General features: G+C 44.6%; 1 protein-coding gene across 3 annotated transcripts in view; it reads right to left on the bottom strand.

The window, feature by feature from the left end:
• The window catches only part of Frl (formin-like protein), a 319,350-nt gene that overhangs the window by 39,344 nt on the left and 263,352 nt on the right, over positions 1-16,654 (bottom strand). For 2 of the 3 annotated variants that reach the window (XM_065450449.2, XM_065450451.2), the window contains 14 exons: positions 16,163-16,246; positions 14,525-14,665; positions 11,159-11,238; positions 9,776-9,859; positions 9,148-9,352; positions 8,134-8,210; positions 6,427-6,598; positions 5,698-5,958; positions 4,998-5,034; positions 4,834-4,886; positions 3,728-3,869; positions 3,078-3,308; positions 1,132-1,256; positions 365-463 (listed from right to left, as the gene is read on the bottom strand). In XM_065450449.2, coding sequence (XP_065306521.1) covers positions 365-463; positions 1,132-1,256; positions 3,078-3,308; positions 3,728-3,869; positions 4,834-4,886; positions 4,998-5,034; positions 5,698-5,958; positions 6,427-6,598; positions 8,134-8,210; positions 9,148-9,352; positions 9,776-9,859; positions 11,159-11,238; positions 14,525-14,665; positions 16,163-16,246 — 1,791 coding nt within the window. The remainder of the gene's footprint in view (positions 1-364; positions 464-1,131; positions 1,257-3,077; positions 3,309-3,727; positions 3,870-4,833; positions 4,887-4,997; positions 5,035-5,697; positions 5,959-6,426; positions 6,599-8,133; positions 8,211-9,147; positions 9,353-9,775; positions 9,860-11,158; positions 11,239-14,524; positions 14,666-16,162; positions 16,247-16,654) is intronic. The other variant, XM_065450450.2, reaches the window with a different exon arrangement.

Consider the following 16,654-nt stretch of genomic DNA (forward strand, 5'->3'; position numbering starts at 1 on the left):
GCTTTTTAAAGATGGAAAGGCATCTTAATTTGGAGAATTGATAGCGGTGACTTCATTCGTTTTATAGACATGTCACGGCTGATGATGTTTACACTACGTAGGAAGATCAGCAACGACAGCATAGAAAGCGTGCTGACGGAACAGAGAAATGTGGAAGGTGACTGCAACATAAACAGTTGAGTCTGCTCACAATGTCAACCTGTGCTCAGGCACACAACTGCAGCTCCTCTTGAAACAGAACATTTTTTTTCTTTTCTTTTTGTTTACTGCAGACAAGTTCAACACAGAAGCAAAACAAACTGTTTCTAGCAAGGTTTAGATTAAGATAAATGAAAATCAGCTTAAAGAAAAGCAAGTGGGCTACCTTAAAACGCTTGCTGTTATTGATGTCATCACTTCGGTCGGGGAAAGCACCCTGTACGCCCAGCTTGAACTGCTCTTCAAAACGTGCGAAGTCAATAACCTAAAGGAAAAATACAAGCAGGGTACACGTTTACTGGCAGCTCAACATGGAACATTTCATAACATATAAAAAACATAACACTGGTGCGCCCCGTTTGCGCTACACATCATGTAATGCAAAACCAACTAGCCTGTCAGACTGTTCGCCTGAATATTACTGGCTTACAAGAAGGGGAACACACAGATTAATAAAAGGAGACAATAGCCACTTTTGTAATAAAGACTGTCAAATAATGATGCTGAACAAACCAGTTGGAACCCTTGCTTACAGAAATTAAGATTCACAAGGCAGAAAACAACTTTTTTTTCTTTATATCTTGTTAATCTTGTTAGCAAGCCTTTTACTGTGCAAGAACAGGACTGCTAACGTTTGGTGAAGCAAAATCAATTTCGCTCGAGGTTAGGTGCACCAGAAGAAGTGTACAAAAAGGGAGAAATTGAAAGGGGAGATTGGCATCCATGCGAGAGTACCATGATGCAACAAAAGATACTCAAACAGATTGCTCTGAAAGGAAGCTTTGCAGTTAAAAAAAAAAAAAAATCATACTGGTCTGGGAAATGGGGCTTGTATATATGAGAGCATGGGAGGTAAATTAATTGGCACTTTAAGCACAGAAATGCCAATTACCCAAAGCTTATTTGTATAGCATATTCATGGGAAGTACTTACACTGTACAGTTTGTCCTCATCCAGTTCGCTGAACACAGTTCCCCTGACTTGGTTTGGCTTCAAGGCAATCCAGTTGAGTGTAGGAAGCTTGTATTTGGTCTGGAACTTGCGCTTGATTGTCATCGCTGCATCAACACAAAATGAAGCTCGTCAAAGCAAAGAATCGAGAAAGTGCAGAGAGAGCACCCCGCAGAGAACTCACTTTCTCCAGAAAGGACAGTCACTGCAACTCTTTAAATCATGCACAGAAGCTGTGCTTTCAAGCATAAAAGTAGTACTGAAACATATTCATGAAGTTGTAGAGACTCTACTACACGTTTCTCACACGTAAAAGGGTTACACTTAGATATTTTAAACTGATACAGTCATGTCTTGTTAATATGGGCCCCATTAATACGGACACTCCGCAATATGCACGAAATCTTCAGTGACCGGTTGGTGGTCATGCATTTCTGCCCCGTTAATACATATACTCGTGGTCCAGACTATGGATGGCCTTTTCGGGAACAAAATTGAAAAATACACGCATTTTTGTTTTGTTATTATGCTGCTGTTATATATTATGTTATGCTGTTGTACTTATGCTACTTTCAAAATGATGATATTAAAAAAACGAAAATTTTATTTACAAATTGATGCAATTATGTATGTCGATGTACGTCGATGTACGTCGATGACCTAGCTGGTACGCGACTTGGAAAAACAAACAGCCCTAAAAACGAGGCCAAACAAAGACAAGACGTCGCACAATCATGTGTCTTGTTTGCAGGCCAGACATGTTGCAGCTGAGTAGCAGTGGATAACCGCTGTTTTCCAGCCAGATTTCCTAGTGAGTGGTATGGCCGCGGCTATGTATGGAAGAGGGCGGGCACTATTTTGCAAGTCACCTAGTACTCAATCGCTCTTTCAGCATTGTGGGCACTGCTACGTTATTCTAGATTTAAAAATACAGCAACAAAACTTTGTGCTAGAACTTTGATAGTATCATATGATGCAAGTTTCACTCACTTTCTGTCTCCTGCTGTCCTACTTGTTTGAAGATATGTTTGGATAAGTTGTGATCATCGTATTGTAGTCATCACGCAACGCATATTGCTATTTGATCCCACTCGGAAATTGATAAGGCAGACATTTCAAAGAGGGCTGCTTCCTGTTCAGAAGCCTTTGTGAAAATCAGGGCATCAGTAGTTCGCAGTAAAATAAGGGCCAGTAGCTCCGAGAGATTTGAAAGTGTCATGTCTCCTGACACCCGGCTGTTCTGAAAACTGCCAAGACGTTTAGTTAGGTTGGACTCTATGCAGCAAGCAGCATGTGTTACGACAAGGCAGGTGGACAAGCACATGTTACCCATTGTAACAAGCGCTGGTAGATGGTTGTAGGTGAGACAAGCAAGTGCTGGTAGATGGTTGTAGGTGAGACAAGCAAGTCGCAATATTTTCGAAATGTCTTTTTTCCCTGCAGTGTGGCTGACGATTTGGTAAAGTAACAGAAATAAGAAGCTCTTCAGTGGCACGTAGGCCTGGTGGGGAGCAACAATGCCCCCAAGTTTTATGCACACGCTCATCCTGTCTTTATCTGTATGTGGAATTTTTAGTGCTGATGCCCCCTTGGCAGGATTGTGTTAACCATCACGATCTGCAATGAGGCAGAGGCGTGCCATGAATAGGGCTGCATGTTCTGTACATGGGAGAGAAAATCGCCCCCATGACAAAGGCCACCCAACCCCTTCAGACCGTTACTAGCCCTTGCCTTGTTTTCACATTCAAGCTATCCCTTCCATCCATGTCGCTCTTTTCGAGCCCATTTCCTGAAACTTTTTGTTCCATGGGAAAGGGGGTTGTCAGAAAGTTTCGAAGGGAGGGGTTCGGCCCCCCTCCCCTGGCTACGCCAATGCTAGTCGGTATCAACCAAGGTCCCTGCTACGAGTCCGCTGAAATAACACTTACCATCAGGTGGCGCCTGCATACTGCCAGGAGGTGGTGGAGGTGCAAGAATGCCTCCTTTGAGGGGAGGCACCATGGGAGGTGGCACAGGGATGGCATTGCTTCCTGGTGGGGGTGGGGGTGGCGGTGGTGGTGGCGGTGGCGGCAAACCAGACATGGGTGGCGGCGGAGGTGGGGGCGGAGGAGGCACTCCGGACAAACCGGTGCCACTGTGGAGCGAGCTGGCTGAGGAACCTGCACCACAGGAAAACAGGAGCGGGAAGTAAAGGAATGATACCGGAAACGACAACACTGGAATGGACGACAACGTCATAAATAACTACACCACAATGACGGCAATGATACTAACAGTGATGGTAATAGTAAAGGTGAGGCAATGCTAACTGTACTGCTAATATTAGGAGGGTCTTAGAGTGCAGATGCAATTTTTCTTTTTTTTACCATGGGGAAATTCCCAATCACAAGGTTTCATTGGACTGTGTTTCAAATACCAGGTTTCTAATGCAATTCGTGCAAGCACTCCTTTACTTCACAACACCTAGGTCTTGTATAGTGAGGTTGCTTGCCTGCTGCAGTGCAGTGCACCTTAAAACCATGACGCAAACAAACAACAAATAACCATAAGATAAGCGCTTATTTGAAGTGGCTCTTGCCTCTGGGTAACGTTCCAGTGAGACTCTCGAGCTCCTGGATCTTGCCTTCAAGAAAACTCTCCCGCTGACGTTTCTCCTCCTCCTTTTCGGAGACTGCCTTGCGTAACGTATTCAGTTCTTCACTTGTCTGTTTTTGCGATTCCTGCAAAGAATGGCACAGAAAAAAAAAGACACATCACAGCACTGACTAATTTTTGTTAGGGCATGAGTGAACAGATGATATGAGCCACAAGGATGTATGAAAAATTATCAGATTCCACCAAGTACAGGAGACAGAAAGAAGCTTAAAATGTCTTGGGTTGCTATGCTGCATCTTAGCTGATTATGCGAGGTGAAACAATGCTCAGTCCTTAGTAAAAGGTTTCAGAGCACTGTGAATGTGACACAAGTTGCATCTGGGTTAAGGGGCAGTGTTCGTTTGGTACTACTCTCATTGCAAAGTGTGGAGTGTAAAGCCAAGAGCACTCCTCTCTGTACAAAACTTTGGAGCACTGGAAACGCATTATAGGCCTCATTGCACATGCCCCAGTCAGCTCTGCAGTGTCACATGCATGATAGCCTGACAAAAAAAAAAAAAGATATGTGCATAAACACTAAAAGAAGTACAAAGCACACTGCACTGTAAAAACATATAATGATGCCTTTTAGCCTATTATATAAACAACATTTAGTAGCATAGACAGAACTTACTTCAGAGAGCATTTTCAACTCATATTTAATTTCATGTTTCCAGCCTGATGTGTAATTTTCTTTAGAGAATGCTCTCATAGGACAAACAAGATATCGGGGGCTATTCTGTAATTGAGGCACACAATTCTTGGCAAGGCCATGGTCATGGTGATGTGGGTGTTGGCAACACTTGAAAACAGTACATTGTAGAGATTTCAATCTGTTGCTTTCAAGAGGCACCTGCGACCAGCAGTTATGGTGCAGCGGTGGAGTGTGATAACAATGCCTTTGCCCACTTATGAAGTGTTCATATTCAATGCCCTATACTGTGGCACAGAATACCTCGCTTTCCTTTAGAAACCAATTTAGTACATGCATAAACCACAGGAAAAAGTTTGACCAAGCACTGCTACAGGAATGGGATGGTAGACACTTACTATTAACTCCCGATTTTCTTTGTCAAGAATTTGTAGTTGTGTTTCAAGCTCCACTGTAGGGGGGAAAATTGGCAGGCATGTAATAATGCAAGCTGTTTAAAAGACACCTTTACTTCGAAAAGGTAGACAAGCTATATAAAAAAGAGAGACAAAAACACACTTACCTAGCTTTGCCATCATCTCATTTTCAAGCTCATGTGCCTGAAATAAACAAATAAGAACTTGGTGCATGGTGCATGGTGCGTGGTGCATGGTGCACGGTGCATGGGCCACCATGCACTGTCCCCTATAGCGCTTTGAAAGTTCTCTAGTGTGGCCTATAACTTTTAGGCATACCATTAACTATTTTTCATGACTGATTCAATTCATTTATATGTGCTGCTGCATTTTGCTTGATATATGAGGCACATTTTTGCCAACTCAGAAATAATGAGGGAAATGCCAAAAGAAAACTTGGGAAGCTAAATGAACAGGCATCCTACTGTGCCATCTTCTACAACAGCAAAAAGCCAGGAGGAGTTGGTAATTAACCAAAGCATTTATTAACAATGTTTTTATTACATAAGTGCTATTAGAGTTCTGTCATGGCTGTGGTCATCTTGTTATCATGCCAATCACAGTTACTTTGCCCTGAGGACACTGTTGCGTGACTTAATAGAAGTTAGGTGCTGAAGTGCACTCCGATGCGCCCAATCACTAAACCTTCTTTCTAAGCAGTGCTAAACTTGCCCCTGAACTTGCACATTATATACCAAAAACATAGAATTGTCTTCACCCTACTTTTTGTACTGTCTGTACTCCCTTAATTGCATTCTGATTGCAGCAGAGTAAACAAAAAAGTGGAGGCAAGAGAATAGTGCTTACCCGTGAAATCTGGGCTTCTAACTCGGCGACCCGGTCTATGGCAGCACTCTTGGTCTCAGAGTCCTCCATGAGGGCATGCACGTCAAAGACATTGTCAAGATATGCTGAGATCTGCACTTTAAGCTCCTCGCTCTCAGTAGAGCGTAACCTTTCTAGGTACTCGTCTAAACCCAAGAAGGTGAATTCATACTGCAGGTGCACCCGGAAGTTCATGTCATCAACTGAGTGAACAACAATGTTGATGAACTGCATACAGGCAACCTGTAAAAAAGATTGAAAAACAAAAATGCACAGTCATGCTATTGCTACACTATTAATAAAATTCATCTGCAAGATGACTGGTGAGGCTTTGATTTGATTTCACTTTTTGTTCTCATTGGACAGTAATACGCTACCCATGAATGACTGGCACAAAACAAGCAGTAGTAGAAGAAATCCTTAGCACAACGCAAACACACAGTGGATAAGGAAAGGCATCAACCGCTGGTTTCTCCAATGCATTCTTTCTTTGTGCCCCTTGAAAACAGTCTCTGCTAGCAGTTTTCATTGAACATGAAACAGCTCTTGCTAGAAGAGGTTCTGTATCACGAATACAAACAACGTAACAGTTCATGCATCCTCACACTAAGGACACTGTGTTTCTGTTGTGCTTTCTTTAACCTAAGTGACTATTCGCATTTTGGCAGTTACTTCTGACATTGCTATTAAGATAGGAAATTATACACATACCATGAAGTCAATATTAAACGTCTCATAGTCCCGGAAATCATCCATGAGTGTCTTGAACCTCCGTGGTTCACAGCATACAGTCTTGAAGTTGTCAAAAGCATTAAGGATGATCTGGTGTCCACCTTTCACGAGGCAGATGGCAGCCAGCAGTTCCAGCACCAGGGCTTTTGTTCTGAGCAATACGCAGAGAGGACAAGGATATGAGACATTTGTCAGTGCATATTGATAGTTAAAACTGTGGTTGCATGCACTACATAGAAAGAAACATCCAATGGATGCCGCACGCGCAGCAAAACTGGGTTTCTCAATCAGTGCTACATTCTAAGCAGTAGTTTATGGTTAAAAGGGTAAATAAAAACCCGGGGCACTTCGCCGACCAAATAAAGTTTATAGTCAACTATAGATTCAAAAGAATAAATCTTGCCCAAGGCAGTGCATGCGGACTGAGAAGCTGCAGCTTTAGTTGAGCTCTGGTTTAAGTACTGTTCACTGTACATATAAGAAAGGAAAAGTGAGAAAATGTTACAGGTGTAAGCCTGTTAATATACTGTATTCCTACGCTCCTAAATTGACTCATTGCCTTTTCCTGTCTGCTTGCATGTTTGGCTACTGGGTAAGAACCTGCACTGCCTTGTCTATATGATGACACTGCAGCTACATGACACCAGCCAGCGCATGCAGGTCCGGGAAGCATGGCGGATGCTAAGCATCATTCGCTTAAGACTCACATGTGTTACAATGCTCATATTAGTACGCACTTGTGTCTGTCTGCTTCCCTGCTTGCAGCTACCTGCAGCAACTGCTCTCAACAAAGTGGAGGACTGTTTTAGCCACAGTCAGATGTAGCTTTGCAAAGACATACTGGCAACTGCTTATATGTGGTGCGGGTAGGTTGTATGCTCTATGCATGCATGTTGCTTAGATGCTGTTTCACATACTCCTCTGGTGAAATTCATGGTAACATCGCACCATCTCTGAGGGATTCTTGTTCATGTTATGTCCAATGCTGCAACTGGCTGGAGCTGATATTGCAAAGTACTGGCTATCATTAGCAGAAGATGCTTATTTATTGATATACATTCATTTTAAACAACTGCAATCCTTGTTTCTCTGAAGAAAGAGCACCTCAATAAAGCAGCCACAGTTAGGCAATCCAGAAGCTGAAAGTAGGAAAGCCAAAAAATATGGCTTTATATAGAACTATTGTTTCAAGAGCCTTAACCATACGCTCTTTTTTTGAAATGTTAACATGAACGTGTGAAGATGTGTCAAGCGGCAACATTTTTAAAGGTAAGTTATAAGCAGCAATGACAGAAACAAAATGTGACTTTTTCAACTAGTTACACAAAAGTGTTAACACATCAAGCAGCAAACTATTTCTCTCAGAACACATAACCAATGACAGGTATGCATTAAGCCTCAATGATAATTAGTATAATGTCATTCAAATCTACCGAGAAAGAGACTACCAATTGTGTAAACAATAATGTTTGTTCAATAAGAAAATCATATACAACATAGGGAACAGACTAAGCATATGCTCTGAGAATTACATATAAAACAGAGATAAAAAATAAGAGCGGACTGCTTCATGACGACAGGTGAAAATGATCAGGCAGAGGATCGAAAGAAAATATGAAAAAACAGGGTTATTTAAGATGTGAAGCTAACAAGTCAAAACAGGTAAAATCCGACGTGCATACTTACCGTAAGCTCTTGTGGTTTAAACTCAGGGCTATAGAGTTTATTGCTTGAGTGTGTTCAATCACCATGTTGAAGCCAAACTGCAACAGGGGAGATAAGAAGTGCAGATGAACTCGGTGAAGAAAAATTGCAAGAAAGACTCTTTCAGTAGCTTAGCTGGATGTGGAGTGAGACCTTACAATGTAACTGTCACAATAATGGTGAAGGGGACCAGCTTCGCTCCTACTTTTCAAGTTTCATTTCCGACTGCATTCTGACAAAGTAGAACCGACTTGATTCACCCAACCTCATCTACGAAAGCCACTTAATTGCGAACGCACCGAAGTGTGTATCTGCCACAGGGACGTGACAGAGACATAAGACAGTGATAATTTTCAATTGACATTTATAAAATAAACATCAGTTGAAATTTAGCGCTGTCCTGTGTCTCTGTCACGTCTCTGCCTTTTTTAATTGCGCTAAAGGCTTTGCCATTATGAGTAAACCATTTAACCAGCTCCCCATTTATTGCAATACCTGAGTTGCCTTCCCGATATCACTTTCTTTGATTTAAGAGCAACACACAAATAGCACTTTCTTTAAACACACACGGCTAGATATCTAAAAAAAATATAAACGATGAACCCGTGGCCTGCTAAAGTGAAGAGAAGTGGAGGGAGGGAAAGGTGAGGAAGACTGCTCTGGAGAAGCAACGCTCCATTAGCAGACATCAGAAACACGACCCAGGCGATAAAGCAATCTTCGTCAAAGCGGGCTTCGCCGCAACAAGAGTGAGCACGCGGGGAAGCCCACCGCCATGAGCGGGCACAGTGGGCGCCGCTACAGAACAGACGCACGTCAACATTCCTGTGTCACAAGCGAGCGGCTGGTTGGATGGATGGGTGAGCACGTGCAAGAGTGAGAGAATGGTAAGATGAATTAGAAATGACACCATGTTGCGCGTGATGGGACTGTTTTAGCACCAGGTTAGTTGAAAATCGGACAGGAAAAGGAAGGAATAGAGGAGTAAGCGCCTACCTTGTTGTTCATGATGGCCCGCAAGCACATGATGCAGACATGAATGTCGTCCTCCGCCTCGCCCATGTGAAGCTTGGCCGCATGGCGCGAAGCACGTTTCAGACGCGGCGTGTCAACCTCCAGAATAGACTTGCGGCAGTTGACCGGACTCGCCGGGTACCCGTTCTCGGAGGCCGTAGCAGACATCGCGGCCTCACGGTCGTACCTGCGTCACGCGCACGTACACGTGATGCAGCTGTCTCTGTGCAACGCAATGCTCAAGGCCAGTTGTTCGACCCGTTCCCTCTAGAACGAAACATAGCGAAAGAACAAACGAAGAGACCACTACAATATGAGAGAACGGGAAAGACGCTGCTCTCACTGAGCAGAGCGGCACCAATTATGCCATTTTCTTCGCGATCAAGGCGGAGAAAGAGAGAGCATCCCGTCCACGAGCTCCTCTATCTTTTTTTTTTTTTTGCAGTCCTGTCACTCGCACTTTTTAACTGCATTGTGCTTCACAACCATCCCACGAGAATAGCCTGCTAAAAGTCATCGACACGAAATATAGACACGTGCCGTCGTAGTAAAAGTTGAGCTCACGAGAAGCCCGTAATTTGCGCCCAACATACAATAACATGAGACTCACCTCAGAAATCCAAGCTGGAACGTCAGGTAGTCAATGAGCACTTCGAGCCCTTTGTTCTGTTCGTCAAGAAATTCTCTCACCCACCTAAAAAAAGTCGGAAGAACGAAACGAAAATTTATGCGGTGCATATAAACGCCACGCTATACACCCGCATCAATGCACGGGCCCTATAGCTGTCGTATAAGACCCCGTGTTATCAAATCACTGCCTCGTGGAAGTTTAAACTTTACATGTGGCGCCACGTGACTTCAAAGTCATCTTGAAGTTGTCGCGGTTTCGACGCATTGAACGCTGCCGCAACACAACACGACGGCTTCTTTCATCGCACTGAATTTGTCCAGCGAGCCTCAAGATGTGTTGCGTTCGGTCAGGACCGCATATCTTCAACCAATACCGTACTTCGTCTGATATAGTCCCTGGGTTGAAAGAACACACGCCCTCGGAACATGTGCCTCGCAGCGTGATTACACGAACCACGACAAAGCCCAAGGCACGTATTCGCGATTTTGTGTTTCCCTGGCAGCGCAGAGTATTATAGGCAGTACATACTTCTTTAACTATCGAACTGGGTAGCTCTTCGATGTTTAACCCGCCAACAGCACCCGTAAGACAAGCAATTTTGTGCTTTATTGTCGCCCGAGGCCTTTAGCACCAATGTACGTTCGTGCGTCGTTTAGCACGCGTGGCACTCGTTAAATGGACATTACACACGCAATTTAGACAGGCAAATAATTCTTTAAAAATTACATATTTTTCTACAATCTACGGGAGCGTGCCGATGCTTACTGGAAGAAATAAGACGGCAAAAACTTCGTCAATCTCGAATTTCGCTCCGAAACGCCAGCGCTGGTATATGTCAGTGCGACGTCACGGATTTCAATATACTTCAAAATATTTTTTTTGTTCGTACAATAGCCACTTGCTAAGTCCATTCATTGGCTGCATTGGAATTTAGCGTATTCCTTCCTTAGCGATAAAGAATTACCTAACTAGGCCCGAGCAGACGTCAAAATCCGTGACGTCACGGCGAATTAGTGCGCTAACTTCAATGCGGCGTCGCCACCAGTCTTTCGGGGTTTCTTCTTATTTTGCGCCTTTTCTGGCTTACAAAGCCTCTTTTTCGCGGTCACGTGCTCGGTGTACCAACCCCTGGCTGCGCCATTGAAGGGAAGTACGACTGGCACTAAACGCGCGTTCCAAATCGAAGGGCATCTTCGACTACGTCGACTTCACAATCTCATTACGCTCCCTTCACCAGTGGTCGAAGGATACTTGAAGACAACAGAATCTAACTGTACCACGCAAGCTGGTTCAGGTAACGAGTTTCTAGCAAGAGGGTGGGGTAGAGCGGGAGGTAGAGAATATGCGGTGTCGAACACTTACTCAATGTTGTTTGTCCTCAACGAGATCTCTAGGTCCCGTAGAACCTGAGTGGATTTAGAGTCTCCCAACATTCGTCTTCTCTGAAAGGCAACAGGGGGGCGGAGCCAACCGACATCAGCATGTACACGGAGAACGCAGGATCACACAGATCACGCGCGCACATCTCTCGTAGCAAGCTTCGCACGCCATTTCAAGTAACACGATACTGGATAGGATTAAAAGTTTATCCCGTGGCATCAAATCTTGGGACACTATATGGTAATCTGTCAGTTATACTACCGCACCTCACACGCCTTGTACGACCCGCATGAAACCAACTTTGAGCTGAGGAATCGAAATCTATGAACATGACAAAAAATTTTTTTTTCTTCTGACAGTAAGCACTTTGCGTTGCGTGTTTCAAAAGACGTCGTAGTAAAAAAAAAAAAAAAGTCAGGCGTTTTTTTTCTTCGTTTGTGCTCTATCTAAACACATTTACGCGCACGCGAGGAATTACGGTGAATGTCAATGACCTCAGGTGTGCAACTGGCCAAAACCAGCCATAAAATTGCGACGGAAAACATTTATCTCGCCAGGTGCAAAAATTAAGCCACGAAAACAACAAATTGAAAAAGTACACAGCAATGCTATAATGACATCAACTATGTCATATGTTTCCTGTAACTTTGCAACAGGATAGTGAGTACCAAACAAACTGCACTCAACAACGCTTTCCGCCGAACCGGTCTTCGCTTTGACCACTTCTTAAAAGATTAAACTGCCTCATATGGCGAGCCTGTTGCATTGGTACGTGTAATTGATCAAGTGAGCACGACGTGACGCGGCGTCGCGTGTTCGCCTCTCCGAGAAGCGACACGCGGGAACGATCATTACTACGGAGCTTGCATCATTCACACTTGCGCTAGAAATGTGCAACGGGTAAATGCAAATTCAAAAGACACAGTGCTTCACAAAGTGTGTGTATGCATGTGTGACATTATACACAAGCACATGCACAGTGCTCACATGCATATACAACACTACACGTGGATCGTGCAGCCTATCCGAAACAAATACGAAATAATTATACAGAGAGGTGCCATGCGCGCGTGAAGGAGTATTACACATATTGTTACTATGTTAAACCAAACCAGAGACGAAGGAGAAAAGAACAGGTCGCAGGCATCGGCAACAGGTGATGTCTAAACAATGCATCCTGAGAAGTACTCAGTAACAGCGCGAAAAAAAAAAAAATAATCGCTATGCGCTGGAAATCTCCTACGCGCTCAATCAGCTCGCGAACAACTCCTGACACGGTTTGTGCCTTCTCCTCGCATTTAGTGAACGCTCTGTTAACGCGAAAACGATTCCTAATCATGCATTCCTGGAGCCACGCATTTTAACATCATCTACTCGTGACGGAATTACGTGCCGGGTGGTTTTCACTGGAAACAGGCTTGTTAAACGTCTCTAATGGCCAAATTGTGTCAAGTCAGCTAGGTTACTAGAGGAGGTGAGGATCACTCGCGCCACAAATCGAAGCAGGATGTTAGCTAATCCCAAAGTGTTCACCACCAATTAACTACGTAGTTATTCGATTTCGGCCACGTGTCCGAACTGCGTAGAGTCGAAGCCGAGGAGTATACCTATACATCCCTTTGGCAAACCTAAATCCCGCGCCCGGCGTAAGTTCCGAGAAATACGTCCATCGAGTTCTGCGGCAAACTGCATCGAAAGTAAACATTTACCGGTGCTACCGAGTTCACGAAGGAACCGTGAGGAGCATCCGTTAGCGATTATCTTTGGCGTGCAGTACGGAGTTATTGTGTGCGAAAATATACGGCTCAATGCGTGCGTTTAACGCGAAACGGGCGGCCTTGCGATGGCGACCCTGAGACCTGTTCCTTCGCTCCTTATCTTTTTAGTCAGTTAACGCTCTCTTACTGCGGAAGCGCTCGTCGCAAGGGGAGCAGAAACCGACAATCCAAGCCACGGGCGTTTGGCTCGGTGCTTCAAACCAGTTTCTCTTCACTTTGTTTTCTTTTTGTGCCTTTTCCTGAAGAGCATTCTAAAGGTACACCTATTTCGGGCAAGTTACTGTAACGAAATCGCGTACTATACAATTGAAAATTATTCCATATACATATTATGCCTATTAATGCCGTCTGCAACAGAGATTGACCATTCCAGCCATTTCTCCTGACTTCGTGAATCTACAACTATCTCTAGTTCTCACTTGCTTTAATCAAAATTGTACGAACGCAAATTCGCGTTGACCTAGCTCCTTAGCTGCACTATGTGTGTGAAAAGGTGTATACGCTATATACACCCCTTGCGTCGAGCGCTCGAATACGTCACCACTAGCACGCACAAAAACGTTATATAATCATTGCCACGAAAAAAAAAATAGACAAAGTCATGCACGCATTACGCAACGTCATCAGACGTTTTGGAAAGCAAAGGCACAGGTCCGCTTCTGTATTCCCGTTATTCGACGAAGACACAGACACTACCTTCTTACAGGTCCGCTTCTGTATTCCCGTTATTCGACGAAGACATAGACACTACCTTCTTAAATTTTATTGATATATGGCTGACCTAGTATGTAAAACGGCTTAACAGTTATCTCGTCGCTATTAATTCATCCCCCCGTTTATTCCTTTGCAGGAACCGGGGGGTGGGGGACAGTGTGACGGGGTGGGGGGCGATTAAATAGGTAGGTTTCGGAAATAAATTTTCGTCTCACACGATCAGTGCGTCAGATCTTCTAGTTTACTTTAGCATTTGCTTTTATATATTTTTTTTTCGTCATGCGAGCACTTCATCGTCAATAACGGGAGTACGAGTGTCCGGTGCCTTTGCGGTCGCGAGTGAAACCGCATGCCCCCCAGGCTCACCAAAAGGCTCACGCAACGGGCTTCGAGAACCCAATGCACGCACACACACAAATAAAGAAGGATAAAAGGCAATTCAAGTCAGATGCATAGTGGCCCCTAAAACGAGCCGCATTCACAGAAAGTAACAACGCCATTCGCATCACACGCTTAAATATTTACCCTCCACCGCTGGCAGTCCAAGAAGAAGAGCATTCGCGTGGAATGCAGATATGCACAGATGTAGAGAGAGAGAGAGAGAAAGAGGCGAGAAAAGAGGTGCGTTGCATTACACAGTGCGGGCTGTTAGTTACGGCGTTCCGCTAGAACCGCACGCACAAATAAAGACAATACGCGTCACATTCCGTGAGGCGTACGTACTCCAAGAAGACCCCCTCTGTTAGTCCGTGTCCTCCACCACCACCGCACACACGCACGCAAAAACACACCCCGCACAGTTAGTGAGGTCGATGCATGGAGGCAGAAAAACGCAGGCAGAAGAAGAAATGTATACCTGTATGGGTAACAATAATGTCGAAACGGCATCGTACACCATTTGATTATTTACCTTGGCGCTCCTGGAAGCTCGGGGATCAAGGTAGGTCTTTAATTTACGTAAGTAAAAGGAGGGGGGTTCTTTTGCGATCACTTTTTCCTACGCAGGGTGAAAGCGGGGACGGGAAAATGGCGAAGGCGGGGGCGTGGTCGACAGAGACGCCAATGCACATAGAGGGTGGGGGAGGGCATATTGGAAACGGGGCGGCAGGGAAGGATGGGAACAGGGAAAGAGAGAGAGAGAGAGAAAAAAAAACACATATTAGTACAAAACATGAAACAGTTCGTCTGGTGCGAGATCACTATAAAGCACACGTCACTATATAGCGTATATGTGGTGCGTAAGAAAAGCTGAAATGATCATTTTTCAACAAGGCTGAGAAGTCGACTCACTCTCTATGCCGCAATAGGATTGAAATTTGGGCGAGTTGGTGTGACTGCATTTTGTAACAACAGCGCAAGAAGCCAGAACAGAAGGACGATGGAGGCCACGGGACAAGCTCTGACTCGCAACTAGGTTTCATTCATATACAACGATCTATTATACGAGTACAAACAATATCAAATCAGAATCCTTTACATATGCACACACTTGTCCTGTGCCCTCCTGTCGCGCACCACTCCTTTGGCAACGTAACTGCATCCCTCAATGTGGACGGCTTTCGAAAGTATACACAAAACAAAGTGTGTATGTCGCACTGTCGGCCACCAGCTCTAAAAAAAAAAAAGAAAAAAAGAAAGCGCTTCCGGTACGGGAACGCGTAAGCGCCAACGTGCGCTCACAAGGGTTTTCGAAACGTGGAAAACTGCGAGAAACTTGCAACACATCGCGCCTCGTGCATACTGCTTGTGGTAAAGAGTGTTAGGAGATGCGCTTCGTAGGTCTTATATAAGCTAAGATTCAGAATGCAACCGCAACGCGCACGGTCCATTGCGCCAGAAGAGTGCACCCAGAGCTTTAGCTGAAGGCAGCTCCTTTCTATACCTGGCACAACATCGCACACAATCGTTACTTTATGAGCGCTTTCGCTTTCAACATCGGTGTGCCCAAATGTGGATACAGCACCTCAAAGGCTGAGGCGATTTTCCTCTATGCTAAAGGTGGATTGGCGTTCGAAATTATCTGTTCTAGAACTAGTATATACACTGTAAGATAATTTAAACAGTTTAAAGTAAATGACCGTGTGTATCTGTTTCTAAAGCACACCCCAGCACCAAAATAAAAAAAAAGGTGTAAGAGTGTGAGTTATAGACATTTTTACGCCCCTTAACACGTTTAAGAGTGTAAATTATTTTACATTGTGTGCCAACAATGGCGAAGCTTCCTCCAAGGCAAGACATTCGTTGCAACGGAGCATGAATGAGCCAGGACATCTCAAAGGCTGGTTCTTCAGACCAGCGAAAGGTCGAGGCAAACGGTGCAATGCACAGACCGTCAAAACTATGTAACATCGGTGGCACATGCAGGCGCGGTATGGGTGCGTAACAGCATATACAGTCCACCGGGTTCTGCCGGACTCCACAGTCGAGCCGCACCCTGATGTGGGCGTGTCCAGCTGAGCCCACGGCCAAAAAGAGCAGAAGGGAAGTGACTTACTTGATCGCAAATCATGTCCCATTTTTTCTCGTCATCATACTGCTTGAGCAGTTTAGCTTTGTCTGGTGGCAGATCCATCGAATTCTGCGAGAGACGAAAAAAACAAAGGAGGAGAAAACAGAGCGCACGTTAGTGGTCACATGACGACTTAGTGAACTCGGTGACACACCAAGAGACACACACACCGATAGCAATACGGTAAAACCGAAGGCGAACGGAAACTATAAGGTGGAAAGTGCAGGGATATGAAAAAATGCGAGCATACTTCCGTCATCTTTTACTGTACACGGGGCCTCTTTCAATACGTATTACCAAATGCTCCGGTATTACATGAAGGGGACGTATTGAAATCAACAACCGCGATTGTCAGTAAGCACGCACGCACACACGCACGCACGAATTGTCTGCGCAACCAAATACAAAAGAAATCGACAGCGTGGGCGCTCATCCATCCGCGGTGACCCACTTCGAACTTTCATCTTTCCAAGCCGG

Source organism: Dermacentor albipictus, chromosome 1 (assembly GCF_038994185.2).
Source record: "Dermacentor albipictus isolate Rhodes 1998 colony chromosome 1, USDA_Dalb.pri_finalv2, whole genome shotgun sequence".
Taxonomy (NCBI): domain Eukaryota; kingdom Metazoa; phylum Arthropoda; class Arachnida; order Ixodida; family Ixodidae; genus Dermacentor; species Dermacentor albipictus.